We start from the raw sequence: 22,800 nt of genomic DNA, 5'->3' as shown, positions 1-22,800 counted from the left end.
TTATTAGGAATATTCTTGTGAAAAAAATGTATAATTTTAAAAATGTAAACAATCTCAACAGGGCAAATATTTGGGCCTCCACATTCAGAGGAATGTTCTAGGATCCAGAGAACCCAAAGGAGTTCCAGTCTGTCTGCTCAGCTCTCAGGAGGCTCACTGGGGCCGAGCAGAGCTTCCTCTCTAGCCTTAAACAATACAAATGTTTTCTAACTCTTTCCTCTTCCATCAGGTTAAAAAACAAACAAACAAACAAAAAAAAAAAACAAAGAACAAAACAAAACAAAACCCAAGGCAAATAAAGCCAAAATCCAAATTCAGATCATTCACAACATTCCAACATAACCCAAACTTAACATTTCCTAACTTAAAGCAAGACAGGACTCACTCTTTCCTAAATCTAGAAGTAAATACAATTATTTCACTGATAAATATGAGTTGTATATAGATTAAAGCATGAAAATTTAAAAGAGCAATTGAAAATAAAATGTATAGACTGGTTGGTCACCAAAAGACAAGAACAGTCACAAGTTTTAAATGAAAATCCTGAGCTAACTGAAGAACCCCAAATTATGACTCATCTCGACATAATTTAAATTTCATCTGTAAAACAGCAAGCACAAGCTAGCTGCGAAAACATTTCCAAAATTGTATTTAGTTTGTGTATTCACTGAATTCCTTACATTTCATGTTTCTAACCATAAATGAAACCCCCAAACTCAAATTGTGTTTTTAATTTAACGACGCGTATTAGGTTACTCTGAGGTATGCGGACTGGGCCTGAGGGAGAGGAATGTATACTGGAGCCACGCAACAGAACTAAACAAAACGCAGCGTGTGTGACTGGAATGGTGAGCAATCAGGCCACGTTATTCACAAGAACTAGTTTCTTGTATCTGTGACAAACAAATATAAACAAATGTAAAAGACAATTAGAAAAAAACAAAACAAACCCAAAGGCATTCTGGGAACTCATTTTCTGAAAATGTGGTCCTCTTATAGTTCCATGCTACATGGCAACTCCACACACTTTTTCCAACCTAAAATGCGTTGGGATGAAGATGGAATTGGTATGTGCTACAGTTAATCAGAGTTAATACTTTGGAAGGACACAGGCGTTTCTGGTAGGCTCGCATTGCCTTCATCTTTTAATTTTTCAATTTTAGACAATCTGAATGCTCAATTTCAACTGTTGATTTCATAATGTTAAGTTTCCAACCCAGATTTCACTTAGAAAGTTAAAAATAAATGCACTGCTGGGGCTGTTGCCAGTGCATGCATCAGTAAACACCAACAGAAGATTACAGAATATATGTGAAGTATGTGCAGCAAAATTTCAAGCAAAACCCAATTCCTCACTCAGCCATACCATTCCCTCAGTTTTGTTTAGATTTTGGTAGCCACTGGGACATACCTACAGTGGGCATTATATTCTTTGTAAGTATACAGCAAGTCCAACATTTGATTGTGTTTTATTTGGTTTAAGGCAGTTAACTTGAATCCGGCAAATACTTACTAAGCCTCTCCCAGGAGCAAACCTCTGTGCTAGGCAGTGCACCATATTAAGTAGGTCAGAAGACACAGAGCCTATGGCTGAAAACTCAGCGTATACAAGGGGACAAAGGAGGTGGGGAAGGAAGACAGGGTGAGCACATAAACCAGTACCCCGTCATGAGACACAAAAAGTACCAAGAGAAAGGTCACCAACAAAGGACTTCAGTAGGGTTCAGAAGCGGAAGATTCCTGTCTGGCTGGGCAAATAGGAAATGTTAAATGGAGTAAGCAAATGTGAAATCAAAGTTCAAAAGATGAAACTAATCACAGGTTAAACTAGTTTCATGAAAATAGGCAAAATGAAAATAAAAAGGAAAGCCTCCTTCCTGGGGCAGGACAATCAGTCACATTTTCCATGTCTCCAAACTTCGTATTTTTGTAGTCACTCACACCCATTTTACTAATCAGAACTCTGATATGTCCTTCATGCTTGTTGTGGCCAATTACTCTAGGAGTGACACTATATACAAGCGAAACCACAAGTTCACCCTTCAGATAATACCCATGAAGAAAACATCGTCCCTGACAGCATCAGTAAGAACTCTGCAAGGGGCCCATCCTGTCAAGTCACCTCTCGAACTCAAGTAAGACACTCCATCTGTCCAAGCCTGAATCCTTTGGTGCTACCTGAGAACAAAGGCATTCAGTGTCCAAGATAAGGTGAGAACTAATCATGTATCACTCCTGGGGCACTCAGCTTCTTGAAGACCTGGAACAGCTTTTTTTGTGTCCTCTGTAGGTGTTAGATAATTCATACATACCAAGTGTTACTTATATTTTACAATGTATTAAAAACCTAGTTTCCGAGGTGCCGGGTTGGCTGTTGTTAAGCACCTGCCTTTGGCTCAGGTTATGATCCCGAGGTCCTGGGATCAAGCCTCGCATAGGCTCCCTGCTCAGCGGGAAGCCGGCTTCTCCCTCTCCCACTCCCCCTATTTGTGTTCCTCTCTCCCTTTGTCTCTGTCAAATAAATAAAATCTTAAAAAACAAAACAAAACAAAAATATCTATTTTCCAAACCAGATGCTCAACAAACAAAACAGCCATGTTTTAAGGTCTGCTTTATTATACATAATCCACATGTGGTCTAACCAGAAACTAATTATTAAGCATCTTTATGTCACCCACTATAGATTTTTGAAAGTGAGACTCTAGGGAGGGAACACGTTTTAAATGTCTTCACATCCTTCCTGGAACTCACAGTGATGTCTAGAAGAAGACCTCAGGAGAGCACCCTCAGTCTCTCTCCTTGGGGGGCTATCAGTGCTCATCAGCCTCCTGAGAACTCTCTGGGCTATGTTCTCACCAACCTCTATCTCAAAGAGATTTCCACAACTGAACTGTAACTTCTCCCTCACCCCACTTCCATTCTTCCCATCCCTGGCCAACAGGACCTTGAGGTATCTTTACTTCAGGCTACTGACAAGCAAGGTTCCCACTTCTTTCCACAGATGTGAGGCGGGAGGAGAAAGGAGTCTTGGTAGCAGGGCAGGGAACAAAGTAGCGTCCCTATAACCCACAAAGATGGCTACTCTCCAACTAGCTTGAAGGATCCAGAACAGGCTCTCTGGTAATTCTAAAATGAGTCTGAAGCAGGACTGAGCAGGTAAACAGCATGACATAATGCTGTGAAAGCTCCAACTGCCAGAGCTTCTGCTCCAGAGTGGAATTAGAACATTAACAAGACATGTCTTTATGGTTAAATAGAGCACGTAATATACATATAAAGATAACATAAAAATCCCAATTTCTAGATCAATACCTTCATTTGACCTGATCCCCTGCACCTCAATGTTCAGACTCAAGATGACTCTTTCGAGACATGTCAAGTACTCTAAGGGCCAGATAGCTTGGCAAAGCCTCCTATAGAGGCCTAATTATTAACTATCTTATATATGTAGACACAGAAGCTTAAGTCTTCATGAGGAGTCTGGATTAAATGAAGAAAGAAATGAGGCCTTGCCATAGAATTAAAATGACACTATAATCTTCAAAGATGGTATTTCAATTTGCTAAAATGACAACTCTTCAGTTTGGAGGAGGTAAACTGGAAGGCTAAAGGAATCCACATGTATGTTGTTTTTGATAAGCCATTAGAATAGGCAGTCATACCCATGATTTAATACACACAAAGCCCTCAAAACCAAAAAGAAACCAAAGCATGTACACACACACACAAGCATGTGCATGCAGTGCTATAACAAAATAAACATTTAAATCCATAAGAAATGCACAAATCTACCTTGAAGTAAAAATCTTTATCAGGTTATAAATCATTCTATTACTAGGCACAGAATCACTTAAATGTTGAACACTACTTAACAAAACAGAATTCATGTACTCAGATTTTTAAAAAATTACCTTTTCAGAGGGAAAATGAATACATAACTAAGGCTGACATCTCTGGGTCTGAAGTTTTCAAAAAATAAAAGGTATGTATCATACCATGGGGGGGGAACCCTGGAAATTGGAAAATATGAATATCTACTGCCCAATTGGAAAATATGAAAATCTATTCCCTGGCATCCCCATGATCCCCTGCTAGCAAAGACTCCCTCAACTTTATGCAGCCTCTGCTTTATGGCTGACCCAAGCCAAGCACTCATTAAATACGCATAACCATAAAGGGTAGGGACAGGTGAGTCAAGAAGAGTTTGACAACTCCCAGATACTAGAATGAGGGAAGCCCTAGAGACTAGACAGAGACAAGGAATAACTGTGTCATAAACAGGGTAGCTTATGCATAGATGTAATCAACCCCTAGGTATGATGAGGCTTTTCATTCCCAAAGACCAAAGCTTCCTCTCCACTGGGAATGTGACATGCCTTACTTCGTTCAGTCCTGGCAACAACCTTCTGAGGCAGTTATAACATCCCTCCCATTTCAGAGATCTGGAAACCCAGACCCAGAGCTAGGATTGAGTTACTGAACTCACAACTTGTAACATATGGGATAAGGGAATGGATTTCACCCACAGACTCCCTGACCATTGGAAACATACAACTGCCATGAATACAGAGAGCCATACAAGTGCCTTGAGGCAACAGGGCATAAAAGATGCACTGGTGATTGGGGAGTCATGGGCTTCTGAGTCAGAAACTGCTATGTCTCTGCACATTACACATCTCTGTGCCAAGCCCTGAATCAAGTGCTATGGAAATGGGAGACATCCTGCTGTTTCTCCTACAGCTATTAACTGTGTTTCTCTGACCAAGTTTCTCACCTATATAATGAAGCAGTTGTACTTACCCAACAGGAAGGTCGTGAAGATTAAACACGACCTCACATAGTGCCTGGCACCAAAGGAGAAGTCTCTTTTCCACTCTCCAGTCTGATACAGACAAGCAGTAAATACTGCAGTAGGTCAGAAGAACACCCCAGTGTGGGATAAGTAAGGAAAAGTTTCAGAGAGATCACAGAGTTTGCACTTAGTGCTGAAGAGACTTATGAATATGTTCTTATAAGGGGAGTTTCTCCCAAGGGGCAGCAGGAAGGGAGACTGAAGAGTGAGGGTGGGATGGCACCTGGAAGGCCTCTCAAGCAGCTACAGAGCTACTAAGCAGCTCTGCCACAGGAACATTCCGACACACACACACTGGGGTAAGTGGGTCCAGAATGGGATTTCTTCATCCTTTTTGCCCTAATTACCATGTATTCCTTGCCTTCTCTCCTATTTCAGAAGCACAGAAATCTGCAACTATCACCCAGTGCTGCCCTCAGTGCCATAAGGAGTACAGTTACTGACAAACTGGGCCTGCTAGAGACAGGAGCCGCTGAGAAGATCAAGATCAAGATCAAGATCAAGTCAGTCCACAGTTTTCTACATGCTGAATTACCAGTTACCGTCATCCTTTCTACTCTTTATTTTCCTTGAGAGGAGTAAGCAGATGGTGTAATTTAGCAGGTCCCCCTTATCCATGGGGGGTATGCTGTAAAATCCCTCAGTGGAGGCCTGAAACCACGGGTAGTTCTAAACCCTATATATACTATGTTTTTTCCTACATGTACATACCTATGATCATGTTTGATTTATAAATCAGGCACAGTGAGACATCAACAACTAATCACAAAACAGAACAATTACAACAAAATACTGTAATAAAAGTTACACGATATGGTCTTTCTCTCTCTCAAAGTATCTTCTTGTACTGAGCTCACCCATCTCATGATGGTGTGAGATGACAGAATGCCTACACAGTGAGACGAAGTGAGGTGAACAACGCAGGCACTGTGACGCAGCGTCAGACTACCACTGACCTTCTGACCTCAGAAGGAACAACTAATTCCAAAACGCAGTTGGCCACGGATAAATGAAACCTCAAAAAGAGAAACTGAAGAGGTGGGGTCGGGGAGCAGGGGGTGAGGTGAGGGCAGACAATAACAGACTACTGGTTATTTCTGGGATTGTGAAAATTCAGTGTAATTCAGTTAAGCAGTAACTCCACTTTTAAGAATAGCTACATACACCATCATTTGGCTGAAGTTAATAACCTAGAGATAAATGGGTAGAAAGGGATCACTCAACCAGCATCCTCTCAGAGAAATCATAAGCAACTGTCTCATGTGCATACATACACACACACACACAAAATGGGGAAGAATGCTATAATGTGACGTAAAAAAATGTAAATTTCACATTTCTAAAAACTAAACCTATTCTAGAATTTTAATTAATCACTGATGATAAAAGACAAAGCAATGTTGGTTAAAAGAGTAAAAATCATAAATAAAAAAGGAATAAAAATCATATTCCAAGTTCTAAAAGGTTGAAAATTAGTCTCAACTTTGCTCTCTCTCTCTAGTCCCTGTAAAAGCATTGTTAGCTAGCATTAGGACTTAATGGAGCAAGACAGCCTTCTAGAAGATAGGGCTGCCTTTGAAGTGGCCACCCATCTACTGGTCTAACACGACCTGCTTTTTTGGAAGGCCAGGTTAAATCTCAAAGGGGAAAGACTTCTCCTCTGACTCAGTGTGAGTTCTAAAGTCCACAATTAGAAATCTGCAAAAGGGTGGGGAAATTCTTTAAATCCAGTCACTGAAATTTAGATCACACATACCAAATCTGTTCCTTAATTTGTAAGTAACATAGATCACTTCCTGGGACTTAAAGTTAAAAGTCTCTGGCCATGACCATTCAATTGGGACAATCCTGAACTAAACTCTACCCAGAGAACAAATGCAAAATTAAGGTAATTATGAATCATTTCTTATAGAACAAAGTCAGACCCACTCTTCATTTTAACTGATGTGCAAGACAGTGTACAAAACAGTCTAACACCCATGGAGAACCACTCAATGGGTTATTTGTGGGGCAATTATAGTAATCCTCTTTCTGCAAACAACAACTAGCACCCAGACATATTTTATCGATGACCAGTGACTGGCATCAACATGAAGAGATTAGTTACCAAGTTAAAACACGTTGGTGGAAATCTGCTTTGGGCATGTTTAGGTTTTAATGTTCCTCTGCTCCTGTCAAATTAACTGTAATAACTTGCCATCACCACATTAAGGCTGTCTTTAAGGGTCTGTCATTTAGTTTAGTGGATATCTTTAAAATATATTATATTTCTATAGAAATTTAAATGACTATCTTGACATTGCTTTTCCTACTCCCATGAATAAAGTAAGGATGTGTTCTTTATTAGAAAATGACTACTTGCCATCAAAATTGTTCTCTGGTGTCCTGGTTTCCAGAATGTAACTATTAAAAGGCCAGGAACATGAGCTCAGGTGAAGGCAACTTGTTCAGTTTTTACTAAGACTAAATTTAAACTATAAACCTTCATTTAACATGGATTTTTGTACTGCTTCAAGTCTCAAAAGAGAACATTACAATCCCCAAAGACTAAATCACTTGTCTCTTTTAAGAGTTATCAGAATAACATTATGCTGAAAGTGACAGTCTGGCTGTGTTCTGTTTGTTAATACAGCACAGACTTGCTGGCCAACTGCAACCGGCTGTAAGTCCTTATCACAAATAAAACTATTTTTGTGCCATTTCTATTTTTCACTTAAACATCACCAGCTCTTCCAGACTCGGGACCTGTCAAGTGGTCTGTTGCCAAGACTCTGCCTGTCAGAAAGGTCAGCAGCCAGTACCTTCCAGTTGGGTCCCAAAGGGCCTCTCTTGGTCTTGACTGACTGGAATAATGCTGGGTCTTCATCAGCTTTGTAGTCCTGCAAAGCAAAACAAAGTCAGAGGCAGAGAAGAAACCCAGAGAAAATTCTTTAACCTTGCCAGAACAGCTCTTTGCCACTACTAAAACATGGGACAGAAACTGATTACACCTGCTGTGCTTTTGTGTAAACGTAGCAAAATAGTTCATTACAACATTAAGTGATGGTTTGGTTCTCTTTGCTTTATACTTTCATGTTAAAGCCAGACAACTACATAATATTTAGTCAAAAAAGTCTTGCTGAGCAAACCACTGGTTACTGAACAGCTATCTCCATGAACAAATCCCACATTTAACAGTTTCAACATTTTGATACATATATAGTCATATTCGAGAAATAAAAGGTACCCATCCCAGTCTTGACAATACCCAGAGGTGATGACCAAGAGCGACTACTGTGGCTGGGAACGCAGACTGAAAACTCCTGATCCTGCAACACCCTCATCTCTTTCATGGCTGGGTCTGTGCCTGATGCCTCACGACAAAGCCAGCCTCTCCAAACCCTTGTCCAGAGACCCATAAAGTGCAAATCCCTCGGCCTGCTCATGGAAGAGGGACTGCTCTCATGGCAACTCCTCGCTGTCATAGAAGGTCAGAGAAAGTCTTATGACTCTGTGATGGGACTACCTCGGTTATATCATGTCACAGGGGAACGGCCCTAAGACTTAGGTTTTAAGCAAAGTTCTATAGCGTGTGTCAATTCTATTTCCCTAACATCCTCTTCCATATAGAATGGAGGAAATGAAAGAAGTAAATCTTTTCAAGCCTGTCTGCTTTACAAAAGTTCTTTTGTCATTCATTGCACACATATACACACACAATCCAGCGATGGGAAAAAACTCCCTTTGAAGAGCGAAAGTCCAGATTCAGAAAAATAAATCAGTTTTAATGGTACCAGTGAGCAGAGGTCAGTTGATGAGTTGAAAATCCCACAAAAGGAGAGCCCCTGCCTTCTTGAGTAGAATTTCTCAGCCAGGGGTCCTTCATGGCATTCATGGAAGGACCACATATTTGGGGGGAAATGCCCATACAAGTCAAATATGAAAAGTCATTGTTCTAGAGAAAACGGCAAGCACTGAACAGACTCTAAAGTATATGACAAACTTTCACAAATCAAAGAAAACATGTTAAGAAGCAGCCGCTCAAGATTCAACACTTACTCAGGAAATGCACATGACATGCAAATAATTACTGACAAAGTTATAGGTAAATAGTGTGAAGAAGGAAAAATGTGAAGTTCAAGTAGAAAACAAACTTCAGAAAGGCCCCCAACAGCGTACCATAATTATTAAACAAGCACACTTAGCTGGCTACACTGGGTCTTAGTGCTTTACAAGACGCAGTGTGGTGCAGCCACAGGCATTAGGTCAGTCAGCATTATCCAGGAACAGTGACCCAGGATAAGCCGTCTGCAAGGAGTTGGAGAATTGGAGTTACTCATGTGTCTGGGCACATCAGCAGGAAGTTCAATTACTGTCAAGTAACACAAGTTCTTAAATTCCAATTTAGAGCCGCACCCTCAAAATTAACAACTTCACTGCTGAGAAAAGAACCAACTGGACAGGTGGTCTCAAGACCTGGGTTCAAAGTGCAGACTCCGCCATCCTGCAAACGTAAATAATCACATCGTGCCAGAAACCATTTTCTCTAGCTCTGACACCTAGAACTGAAACCTAGACACAAGCTCACTTTTCTCCAAAATTGAAAATATTTAACATTCTATCAAATAATCACTTTTGACACCATCTCCCTCCATCGAGGTCTATTTATTTCCGTAGCCACCACATGTGGAAGGCAGCAAGCAAGATACTATGAGGTAGTCGGAGGAGTCTGAGGATGTAAGGAGAACCAACACTTACTCGGGGCTAGCTCCTAGAAAGTCACAGTTGGGCTGGGGGAAAGAAAGAGAGGCAAACAAAGAAAAGATAACAGAAACCCCAGAGAGCACAGATTAACTGCCAACAGAGAACGGAGTGAATTATACTCAGAATCGAAATCAAGCGAAACGAGCCAAAGAAATGTATTCTTAAAATGAGTTTTAACATCATGTTTAAAGGTAGAAAAACCTTAACTACTAAAGTGTATGTTAAAAATTTTTATGATTAAGTTATAATTATCTCTATAATGCCCAGAGGCCTGACAAGTGTTTTATATTTCATCCCGTTTAAAGGGAAAATACTTTTTTTTTTTAAACTGTCTCAGGTGTGACCTCACTGTGGGTATGCCATTCAAAATATCCTTTTTAATGCAAAATCTGAGATATTACGGAGCCTGGCACACACTGAAGAGTAAATATCACATTTCTCAAATCTGAGAGGCTGGCAGTGAGAGGATGCTCCATCATTTTCTATGTGCCATTAAGAAGGAACACACTCAGCCAATAAAATATGCCACAACTGGAAGACAAACCCTAATTTCAAATGTATTAAAATGTGAGGAAAAGAGGGCAGGGGAACCTTAGAACTGATAAAATGGAGCCTGCAGAACTACCACACGATTATGGCCCCAGTGAGGGTGAAAACGAACAGGTGCATCAGGCAGACTTCACTGACAACACTCCTTCAGGCCCTTCCCAACCCCAGCTCCACACCAGGGTGACAACCTCTGGGCTTCTCAATGCCTATCTGACAGATTAATTAAATGAAGAACATGGAATAATGCTTCCAAAACTTCTCCACTCTGTGCCCAACACACCGCTGTACTCCACTTCCCAGCCCCCATCACCAGTACCAGTTATTCACAGTGATACTTTTCTGAACTAAGAACTCAGAGAATTATAAAGGAAAACCCAACCTTGGAGACCATCCCAGAAGCCTCTTTCTGTAGATGAGGAGGCCACAGTCCCAGCAAGGAAGTGGTATGGCTCTCTTAGCCTCCGTCCCGGCTCACTCTAGTACACCACACAGGAGGTGGCAGAAGAGCCAGATAAGCAAAGCACATTCCAGCAACACCAAGCAGCAGCAGGGGTTATCAGAGTCGATCTGCCTGTAAGGCGGGAGTATGTGCATATAAAATACCATACACACATACACAGATCTCCAAAGGTAAGTCTTCCTGGCTTTTTTCTCTTGACTAAAAGGTAGCAAATATTAAAGGTATTATACTGAAAATGTAACAGAACCCAATTATTAACAATAGCACCTTAACCCTGACAGATGAGGATAATGCATCTTGTCAAAACCTAGGAATTTTTGTGCCTTTTTTTTAACGTTAGTTTGAATACGTAAATGTTTAATCAGTTGAATTAAGTAGCAAGGTATTAAAAAGCAGGAAGCAGGTGTCGCTTTAACAACCTCAGTTTTGTACCTTTATAACAAACATTTAATTTTTTTGAACAGAATCGTCTTTGCTACAATTTTATTGTTGGGTATCTAGTCTGGTCTTTCTGCATTTGAGAACTGGCCGACTTATATCCGTATCACAATGAACAAATATATTCCTTCATGTATGACAGTTTCAGCATACAGAATGCAACCTCAGCTACCAATTATAGCTGCAAATGAGCAATAGTGTGGAATGAGACAGCCTGCTGGCTTTGTTAGTATTCTGTCTCCTTTGGGATCCCATGGGGAAAGGGGAGGCTCTGATGAAGAGAAGCCCTTGGCTCATGGTTTATTGTGCTTGCCACCAGCTGCAGACTTCTCATCTCATTAGTTCTTTTAGAATACTGTGGGTGAAGACAGCTGTAGCCTACTTGAGTCTTCAGCTCCTGGGTATTCTGAAGGCTGAATTTGCTATGCACTTTCTGTAATCCTTGGGAAAAAAAGAAAGCAAATTCACTAGGCCAAGGAAATGTATTTTTAAAATGAGTTTTAAAATCACGTTTAAAAGTAGAAAAATCTTATTGCTAAGGTGCACTGTGTTTAAAATTTTTTATGATCAAATTTTAATTATCTGTATTGCCCAGAGGCCTGGCCAGGATAAGGGCTTAGTAAAACCATCATTATCAAGTTAGGTGTAATGTCCCTAGACACTGCTCGCTCCACCAATACTAGTGCCCGAACAACAGGGAAACATAATGGTATCAGCATAAGGTAGATTCGGATTAGTTTTAATACAACTCTATTTAATTGAAAACTCTTATTTAAGTAAAAAAAAAGGGGGCAAGTGAAAGTCAAGACACCCTTTGGAGAACAAATAAAATATAATATGGTAAATAAATGGCTTACTGAGTCTCCACGCTGAAGCCACAGAATACATTCATTAAATTCTTATAAATAGCTGTTTTCTGTCACTGGAATACAAAAGTTGTGCTACCTCTTGGGTGTACATCTGTTACTCACTACAGCTCTCAACAGAAACTCTCAACAGAAACCAGATTCATTTTGAAGACAAAGAATATTAGTTTTATGAATCTTTTAGCATAGTGGCTGTTCCCCAAAATGCAAGTACAAAATCTGTGCTGAGCCAACCTAAATGTCCTTGAGCCCAGATTTAACTCATGATTATGAATGGGGAAGTGAGTAGGAGGTGGGGGACTGGTAGGAGTTTCTTGACAGCTTGTGGAAAAGTCGAGATGAGCTCCAGATACAAGAAACTGCTTAAAGAACCATGCATGGGTTACCACAGGTGAGGCTAAATGTAAGCTGAGGAAAACAGAGCCCAAACCACAAGCATTAGCAACTCCTCCACACCTGCTTATAAAAGGGCATTTCCCCTGCCTCTCACCCCCACAAAAAAACAATTCTACAGGGTAAAAATAAAAACTTGAGAGAGATATTAGGATCCTGCAGCCTGCTGTAAAATGCTTTCCTTTAGCACAAGATGATTAATTAGGTGTCTATTCAAATAGCTCAAAGATAATCACGAAGTTTAGAATGCATGGGTATTGCTGCTCAACCTAGCAAAGCTTATTTCCTCTAATCACATCCTAAAAGTAAAGACCAGGATGAGTGGGAAAAGACCAAATTAAATACGAAGATCAGTAACAAACCTCATCTATTATCAATGCCCTTCATTTTTCAGTACACACTGTGGCACGTGGAACACAAGGAGTTCCTGGATCCAATCACCGCTGACCCTAGTGCATAACTAATTGGACCTGACAAAATTCAAGCCAAACTCCAGAGGGGAAGCCCATTAAAAAAAAATGTTTGCATTAAATTTTGCAAAAGCAAGTAACAGAGGTGTAAAGACAAATAACATTTACGAACTTGTTTAAGAAACTCATTTCAACAGTTATTTGCAATAAGCAGCTTTCTTTCCTATTTTTAATTACATCTCCCCAAGGACTCCTCACCCTTTCAGGTTCCCACAGAGCACCATTAATATAGTATAAGTAAATCTCATTAATTCAGGTCCTACCACCTTGGAATTCATAATAATTCGGACAGGGGCTGGACTGAAGTTTATCTTTGCGTGATCTATGAAAAAAAGATTTGCTACACAAATTAATAGAGTAACAAGATCTCAGGAGGGCTGTTTAAACAGTTCAGAAGTGTTTTAGAGCAATTCCTAAGCATTCATTTGCATATAATTATTATGCTAATTACAAATCATTCTTATCTATTCATTAAAGCAGATTCCCAAAGGACCACTAATTGTCAATAACTTGTTGGCCTAGTTTCTATTACTGAATGTACCTCAGAGGAACAAAACTGCATTAAAAAATATTCTCTAATTCAGCCCTCTCATTAATCCTTACCGGCTTCCCACCAATGAATCCTAAAAGGAGAATTTTTAAACAACTGCACTGAGAAAAGAAATGCAGTCAAACCTACAGGGCCGAAGAGAACACTTGTTTTGTGATCATTTTAATCTCATAGAGACCCTGCATAGAGATGTGGGGTGGGGGTGAGGATGGCATTGAGCTTAGGAAGCAGGCAGAGGCTGTCAACAGAGCTCTATGTTAAAAGGTGGCCGCAGCCCAGAACACAGTCTGGCTACAGACAGCGAGGTTAGAGAACAGTCAGGCTGGGGCACAGCCAGGCTGGAACACAGTCTGGCTAGAGCACAGTCAGGGTAGGGCACAGCCAAGCTGGGGTACAGTCAGTCTAAGCACCTCTTCCATTCTTTCTCATCTTATCAGTATCTTAGAGACAGTCGACACTGTCATGCTTATGAAAGCAGATCCCCAAAGCCTCTGGAATGTTACAATAAACAGAAAGAAATCAGAATTCCAGCCCTGACAATAAGTTACAACCAAAAGCCTAATATGACAGGGCACCTGGCTGGCTCAGATCCTAGAGCATGTGACTCTTAATCTACGGGTCATGGGTTCGAGCCCCATGCTGGGACTCCAAATGAATTTTTTTTTTTTTTTTTTTAAAAGCCTGATGTGACAAATCCATCTACAACCCAACAGGGAAACCAGATAGTTGTGCTCTGAGATGTGGGCAGGTGGGAAAGGGGGTTCCTGGATAGCCCAAGGCAGGGGGGGCTACTCCTTAGCCCTGCCTTCAGAGTTTTGGGTAAGCTTGCATTTCATACACAAATAGACAGTATGTTTGTTACTACAACATATTCATTATTATGTTTATATATTTATTAAAGCATTTTAAAATGAAGATATTTTAAACTCTTGACACCAATAAGTTTTAACACATTAACAAGTCAATTTGGTTAAAGGTGCTTGTTAAACGTTACATATTTTAAGATTAAATTGCAAATGCCTGAAATGCAGTATGTTTAAGAAAGTCTTAACACAAAATGTATTTACTTCCTTAAATGACAATGGATAAATATAGATAATATAAACCTACCATATCTAATTCCTTAAACTAAAACAAGGGGGAAAGTTGTAATGAATATTCAGGTGAGCCCTTTCCAGCAAAATGTTCATGTTGGTTTATGAGCTGACCTTCAGACACAGCTGTTCCTAAGACCCATGACCCCAGTTAACCCATCAGCACTAATTTAACAAATACTAAATAGGAAATAATTACAGAAAAAAATTATACTTTTTTTTTAACAGCAAGAGCAAAACCCAATAAATAGCATCATTCTTGCTACTATATCTGAACTTACTTATGTGCCAGGCACACACATTCTCTCAGTTAACCCTCACAATCTTGGAACAAAGGTAATACCACCACTTCTGGGGATGGGGAAATGAAATCCTTTGCCCTTGTGGAGCAGAAGAACCAAGACTCAGATGCTGTTCTGTCAATACCCAGGCCAAACACCATACTTTAACTGCTAATATGATGTGATTTACATTTTATCATTTGAGAAGACTCAATTACCTGAAGGGATCTTGGCTCCCTCTCTGCCTGGAGAACTTTCCCTAAGAAAGAGTAACACTGATTTATTTAAAAAAAAAAAAAAGCGTGGGGTGGGGTAAGGGGCTTTTGTAAGGAATGCACACTTTAAAAACTCGATTTTGGAGCCACTTATGCTAATTTCTTTCAGCTGCTCAAAAATGCATTTTTCCCCCACCCAGAAACTGGAGCAATTCTACTTCACACCTCACCACCTCCACCACCCTCCCTACTTTTTTATTTTTAAAATATGGAAGAGATAAAAAATAAACATTAAGTTAATAGGTTCTAGTTGAAAAAATATTTTGTGCAAAATATACTGGTTCATGCAGATTTTTTAAGATTTATTTATTTGCGAGAAAGAAGGCACATAAGCACTCTTAAGATTTAACCAAGCATGAAATAAGGTCATCTCAGGGAGGTTAGGGGCACAGGGAGAGAGACAATCTCAAGCCAACTCCAAGTGCTGAGCAGAGCCCAACGCAGGGCTCGATTCCCCCTACCCCGAGATCACGACCTGAACCAAAACCAAGAGTCAGATGCTTAACCAACTGAGCCACCCAGGCATTCTTCGTACGTGCAGATTTTTAAGAGAAATTTAAAAATCTCTAAAATCTAACCAAGCATGCAATAAGCAATATGTTATTCTCCCACAAGAGGGCACTGCCATCCAACTATGCCTTCAAATACACTAGAGCACATTCTCTAAATACATGACGGGATGTGAATCTTCCAAGAGTTCCAAAAGGTGACCGTGTAAGGCAACAGAATAAAGTGAGAAACATTTTAACATTTCTTTTTAATAGAAACTACGCTTATGTTTATTCATATGTCTTTTAAGGAGGGGGAACCCCTATAACTTATTACAGAAAGGATTTCAACAGCAGTATGCTTCACGGCACAGAAAAGGCAAGATGAGATGAGCATCTGACCAGGGGAAATTTCGTAAGCAAATGCAAAATCACTGCTATCTGAAAACCCATGTTTTGTTTTGCTTTGCTTTTTTCTGCATTCAAGGGGGCTACTATTACAATTAGGAGCTGGGTCAGACGTCTCACCTCTTCATTATGCACGCACTTTAACAAAGAGCTTTTGGAGCTCTCGCACATATATTAGAGATATGTTACAAACTTTTAAGATAGAAATTGAGTGTCTAGGTTCATTTATGGTAAAAGGAAGAGGTACTTTACTAGCTCAAGTGTCTGCTCATGCCAAAGAGAACAACGGAAGCAGCACTGGCAAACACAGGCTCTCCTCGGACTTGCTGGATCTCAGCCATGGACTTCTAAGGAACAAAAGCTCTCTTCAGGGCTAAAGAATTGGGTTGCCTCTGCACAGCTCTGAGAAGCAGGAAGGCCTTCTTAGGAAGTAAGCAGCAAGAGCTGGAATGAAAGCAACATCTACAACTGCGAAGCTTTTTGAAAGCTGTGAGAGATAATGAACCGGTGTTGACTGGTAGCGTTATCATCCATCAAAGATTAATTTGGAAGGTCTACTAGGTTGATCCCCAAAAATGTCATTTATGTGCTCAAAAGCTGACAAATACTAACAATTTCACGAAGTCTGATCAATATTTAGCTTCTTCCAGCCAGATTTCATGTTTTTAATTTTAAAGAAAAAAATTAATCTTAAAAAGATTTAGAAAGTGCATTTTATGATTCTTGCATTTCTTTAAAATTATGACGTTTTTTCTAAAGGCAATACAGTAAAGCATATGTTGCCAAGAATATACTCAAATGTGTAACATCTGGGCACTGTCTCACGGAATGTCTGATCAAAAGAAAAGATATGCCTGAATCCTTCCTTGAGCACCAGAAACAAGCATTGCTGAAGGTGTGACCAAACTTACATGCCTAAATAAATTAAACCAAGTTTCATCAGCATTCCAAGGCTGACATCCAAGAAGTCCCTTTTAAAAAAAGCAATAACTAAAAACAATATACCCTCACAGTTTAAAACAATTAAAAAGTGTCAGACTGTTCAACAGTCAAGTGAATGGTGTGTTCAAAGTAAAAATGGCTAAATGCAAGGAAAAGCAGGGTTTTATATATTCATTTACAAAGGTAAATGGGATTTCAGAAAATGAGGTGTTGCTCAGCCTTATTTCTGCTCTCAACTAAAATGGGGCATTGTTCCGCCTACCAAAACATACCAACAAATTGTTCATAAACAAAGAACAAATGGGCGATTCTAGAAAGAACAAAGAAAAAGCACAAATTTTAAGAACAAACTCAAAACATGACAATCCTTAAACAGATTACCAAGTGAGCGCCTGAGTGGCTCAATTGGTTAAGCAACTGCCTTCGGCTAAGGTCATAATACTAGAGTCCCAGGACGGGGTCCCGCATCAGGCTCCCTCCTCAGGATGGAGTCTGCTTCCCCCTCTGACCCTCCTCCCTCTCATGCTCTCTCAAATAAATAAATAAATAAATAAATAAAATCTTTCTAAAAATTTAAAAAGATTATCAAGGGATTTCTACAAATGGCTTAAGTGAGCAGTTTAGAAGAGCCCAACAATTCCATTATTATCTTTCGATGTACAATGAAAATGGGCCACAGTCTTCTTTTAGTATAAAGTACAAAAACTCCAAGCTTCCAGGTTCTAGTCAGCCCTCGAACTCTCACTCTGGCTGCAGCCTGGAGCCCAGCACTGGTTTGTATCAGTTGTGAGGGAAAAGGGAAAAAAAAAAGAAAAAACCCCAAGGTACAGGGGAACTTAGCACCAACAAGCTAAACAAGCGACCAACTACAAGTCACTTAGAAATACTTTAAAGTGTTCCCTGATTAAGAATCTTGCACTCCCTTAGACGGACACAATTATTCTTATATCTGGAAAAATATTTACCATACACACACAGATCAAACAGCAAGTCCCAATAGATTATTTGCCAAGTGAACATATGAGAAAACACATGAGCGGTGTTCTCTTTTAAGCACCCAAACCAAAAGACATCTTTGGGGCTCTAATCCTTTTACTATTCTATTGCACATCTGCAAATTTCAAACTATCCCAGAGTCTATAGTGGTCATGGGAGGAGGTGACCAAGGCCACTGATGAAACTGCTTTTTCCAGGAACCAGGGGAGATGGAGAGAGTCCCTAACTTCCCTTTCTAGCACTTACGTGGTTTAGAGAAGTTATAGCACCTCCCCTGGGCTCAAACTCCTTAACAGTAAAAATAAAGGCTGGGGTGAATATTTTGGATCCTGGCCTCCAAGTGAGATTCCTTCCGTTTTTAAAATCTTTGAAGGGTGCAACTGTACAATCTTCACCAGGTATATAGTGTACTGGAGGCATGTCCCAAGTGAGCATGCGCAGAAATTGCCCAGAGAGCTGGATGGAGCCCAGAGGCCACCCAGAGACTGACCAGGGAGGGAGCTAAAAATCTGCATTTCCAACAAGCTGTCTCTGGGCAGCTGGAAAGAAAAGGGCCTCAAGCATTTTGGCTACAGTCCTAGTTTTAAGGCTCTGTGAGGCAAGCTTGGGAATTAGTCACAATGCTCCACAGAGGGCCTCAGGAACCCTAAAAAGAACCTCTTCGCTACCAAACAAATTCAGAGAACTGGACCTGTGGGCAGATTCAGCCACAACTGGGATTCCCACATGTACAGACCTGCCTTCTAGTCACCGTGGGGGGTGTTCTCCAAAAGAAAATAAACAAGAGGAGTGAGGCCAAGTGGGCTGGACTGAGGGAGGCAATTCCAGGTACCGGAAGGAAAGGCAAACTTTATCAGCAGCCCACCCCCTCAGCTGGGAATGCCTGTGTTCTGTGAGGTATCAAGGAAAGAACTGTGACTAGGGAGTGGAGCCACACAGTGGTCCAGAAGCTCATGCTGAAAAACTGCTTGGGAGAAGGGTTGTACTGCCAAGAGGTGGCACAGAGGGTGGTCCAGAGTTCAGCAGTGTGAGGACCCAAGGACCACAGCTCAGGAAGTCTGGCTCTGCAGAGCAGGCATCAGGGCTGCAGGGTGGCTATAACACTCGGGACCACACTGCAGGACACACCTGTCCCAACTCTCCCTGGGGCAGGGGGGTATCTGCAAAGGAGAGGGTCTGAGAGAAAGGATGGAGACTTGGGTTAAATATGACTGAGAAACAACAAGAGGGTAACAAGAGGGACTAAAAAGAACAAAAGAAGGAAGAGGTAGGAATGAAATCTGAGCTTTATCTTAAAAACATAAGCTTACTGGGTCAGTCACAGTCAAAGAGACCCTTCAAGCTCTTCAGGGAAGTCCCTAAGAAGGACCCTATCAGTCACAGCACACCCTACACATCCTTTCTGTAACCCAGAAACGACTGGCAGGAATATCATCTTCAGTGAAACATCACCAGAGTTTCATATCATTAGTATTTCCTTCTTACTGATGTTTAAAAAACAGCTGGATATGAAACTATATCACTTTTGGACTTATGAGCCTTAAAAGCATTAAACATTATTTCTATGAAAATAAATTCTTGGAAATGATTAAGTCACACAGCATACACTGCAGAGGAAATATACACTATAGAGGAAGACTGATACAGTCCTTTCTGGTTACACATAACTTAAAAATGTGGTTCCAATTTCTTTCTTTTTTTCAAACCATGCTCATTTTCTTTCAAATTACTTCCAAAAACGAAGGTCTCTCTCATGTTAATCGTGTGTATATTTCAGCTTACACTTTAAAGAGTCTTCCTCTCCTGGGAAGTGACTTTTGTATACAAATCATGAAAGGCTACTTAGACAAAGTGCTGGAGATGATTAAAAGGAGTCAGATTCACATTTATACCTTAAAAAAAAAAAAAAGCAGAAGCAGATGTCAACTGACTCATTTGTGTAAGTTTTGGAAATGAGTTGAAGATATACATGCGCATTTCATCAGGACATTTAAAGAATTCTCAACTTTTTTACTGCAGTTCTGTATCAAAAACTTTAGAAATTAAAAAAAAATTATATTCTGGTATCTTTTGTATGCTAGATAAAACCTTGACTCATTACAGTTTGGTCTAATGAAAACAGTTTTTAATATGACAGAAAGATACTTGTTCATTTAGAAATGATTTTTTAGAATTAAAGGCATATCACATGTGCTTCATCACTCAGGATTAGTAAAGAAGGAAACAGAGTAGCATTTTGTCCATTTAATATCTGAATGATAAAAACCTCAATTCCTCCAAATGGTCTTTTCCCCACTCCGCCTTTTTAAAAACACAACAAAGGAAAAATCTGCAAATTCTTTTTGATTCACCAAATCTTTATTGAAAAGTTCACTTGATGTCTTGTATTGAGCATCTTGCTAGATCCTGGAAACACAGAGATGATGAGGTACAGTATAGTCTGGGCCCCCAAAGGGTACCCAATTTACCCTTTGGTAAGGGTAGCAGGAAAAAAGGAAGGCTTTTCAGGAGCATTTCCTGGGTTAGATTTGAAATGCAGGAGGGGCCAGGAGGGTGTGGGGGCTTAAGGGACGTGTTCTTCTAGAACAGCATACCAAGTAGAAGTAGGCTTCCTTCTTAAGGGATATAATACCTTAACCCTTGACTACAATGCTGCTTTCCCCCAAAATAGGAAACCTGTTTTGTATAGCGGACAAAGGAAAATGAGTGGGGACATTTGGGCAGAAATCTTAGACTCCTCAGCTTGTTTCACTAGGCAATCACTCATTTTCTAGAAAATTAAGAGAATGGTGGCTATAGTAACAGCTCTATACAGACTTTCCAAAGTTAACCAACAACAAAAAAATGAATAACCCACACATTTAAACATACGTATGATTTCTGAAGCAAATTACTGTGACCCTGGGGCACACTGACAAACCTTTACTACAAATCCTTGAGTCCTAGAGTTATTGTGACAATGTCACCCTTCGATTACATAAATATGTCAAAGCATCCACTGAAATATTTACTCTGTAGGTTCAATCACATCCATTCTATGCATGGTTAAGTACAGTTCATAAGCATGATCAAAAAAACAGCAAGTCTACAACGAGAGTGACATACAATCTGTCTGAAACCAGCAACCCAGCAAACAGAGTAAATCCTAAAAGTAATCAACAGTCACTCTGAATTAAAACGTTTAGGGCTGTATTTGAATTAAATCCACCTGCAGTGGCAGAAAACCCCCACCAGGTGGAGGTAAAAGATGCAAGCTTCACTTCCAAATTCTTGGGTTTAATAAACTCCCACTATTTCATATTTCTCTGATTGAGAAGGAGATTTGGCTATTTATCCTCTCAGAATTACTAATTAACTGCTTTTACTTTTTTTTTTTAATTTTATTTTTATTTATTTATTTGACAGAGAGAGATCACAAGTAGGCAGAGAGGCAGGCAGAGAGAGAGAGAAGGGGAAGCAGGCTCCCCGCTGCCCAGAGAGCCTGATGTGGGGCTCGATCCCAGGACCCCGGGATCATGACCTGAGTTGAAGGCAGAGGCTTTAACCCACCGAGCCACCCAGGTGCCCCTGCTTTTACTTTTTTTAAAGTAACAGGCAGGACAGAAATTCAACCATTTAAGAAGTTCTGGAAAAATTAGCTCATTCAGGAAAAACCAGAGTTTATTAACAACCAAATGAAAATCAATGGATTCAGACAGACTGACTGAGACAGACCAAAACCTCTAGGGGTTAAGGTACCACAGTCTGAACTTTGAGAGATCACCACACCTTCACAAGGTCTTCCTACCAAAAATCCACCTTGTTGGTCTTGTCAGAATTACCAAGCTGTCAATTCTAATGCCCCTTTAATCCCTGGAAAGCAAGTTTTAGTTCTTAAAAATTGATCAATGGCATGGAGGACATCCCCTAAGATGACTCCCACAATGAATCATACTCCTGTATAAGCTTCCTCCTGGAGCACAGGTGGAACCTGTGACTTGCTTCTCACCAAGAGACTATATATGTAGAAGGGCTGTCACTCCTTTAATTAAGTTGCGTTACATGGCCATTAAATTTGTGATTTGTCAGGCAGCAACAGGAAACCGATACACTAAGCGAGAAGAGGCCATTCCCAATTCATTGCACACATTTCTGAAAGACCTCAACTCTTCTATCCTGTTCCCCAGACATCTAGCTCCCTCACCACCGTTCATGAAGGAATCACGCTTCCTACCATCTTACATTGTTCTCAACCATCTATACGTGAGCAATCAAATAAATGCACAGATATATTTTACCCCTTTTACAATATTACAAACGGAAGTATCTATAATATTCTTTTTTATCTTTCTCCAGCCACATTACCTTGTGAAGGATTCCCAAACAGAACAAGTAGCGCTCACTCCCTTAATTCTTCTGGAGAGACATTTAGACTCCAGAATGTTTCCAGTCTTATTTTATACAAGTCACTTAACGAATAGATCAATTCTTTTTTTTTTTTTTAAAGATTTTATTTATTTATTTGACAGAGAGAGAGATCACAAGTAGACAGAGAGGCAGGCAGAGAGAGAGAGAGAGAGGGAAGCAGGCTCCCTGCTGAGCAGAGAGCCCGATGCGGGACTCGATCCCAGGACCCTGAGATCATGACCTGAGCCGAAGGCAGCGGCTTAACCCACTGAGCCACCCAGGCGCCCTGATTCTTTTTTTTTTTTTAAGGTTTTATTTATTTATTTGACAGAGAGAGAGAGAGACAGAGAGAGGTAACACAGCAAGGGGACTGTGAAAGGGAAAAGCTGGCTCCCCGCTGAGCAGGGAGCCTGATGCGGGGCTTAATCCCAAGACCCCGGGATCATGCTCTGAGCCAAAGGCAGATGCTTAACTGACTGAGCCACCCAGGTACCCCTGAGTAGATCAATTCTTAGAAACAGGATTCTGCTGGGTCAAAAAGCATGTATATTTCTAATTCTGCAGAACAGGTTATGCTGATTTACACTACCAGGGACAATGTATATGAGT

At 40.4% G+C, this 22,800-nt stretch overlaps 1 protein-coding gene across 2 annotated transcripts in view; it reads right to left on the bottom strand.

The window, feature by feature from the left end:
• PITPNB (phosphatidylinositol transfer protein beta) overlaps positions 1 to 22,800 on the bottom strand; it is a 64,354-nt gene that overhangs the window by 14,381 nt on the left and 27,173 nt on the right. For both annotated transcript variants that reach the window (XM_047697794.1, XM_047697793.1), the window contains exon 8: positions 7,654 to 7,731. In XM_047697794.1, the coding sequence (XP_047553750.1) occupies positions 7,654 to 7,731 (78 nt within the window). The remainder of the gene's footprint in view (positions 1 to 7,653; positions 7,732 to 22,800) is intronic.

This window comes from Lutra lutra, chromosome 12 (assembly GCF_902655055.1).
Source record: "Lutra lutra chromosome 12, mLutLut1.2, whole genome shotgun sequence".
NCBI classification, from domain to species: domain Eukaryota; kingdom Metazoa; phylum Chordata; class Mammalia; order Carnivora; family Mustelidae; genus Lutra; species Lutra lutra.
This window is presented reverse-complemented; position numbering and strand designations above follow the sequence as displayed.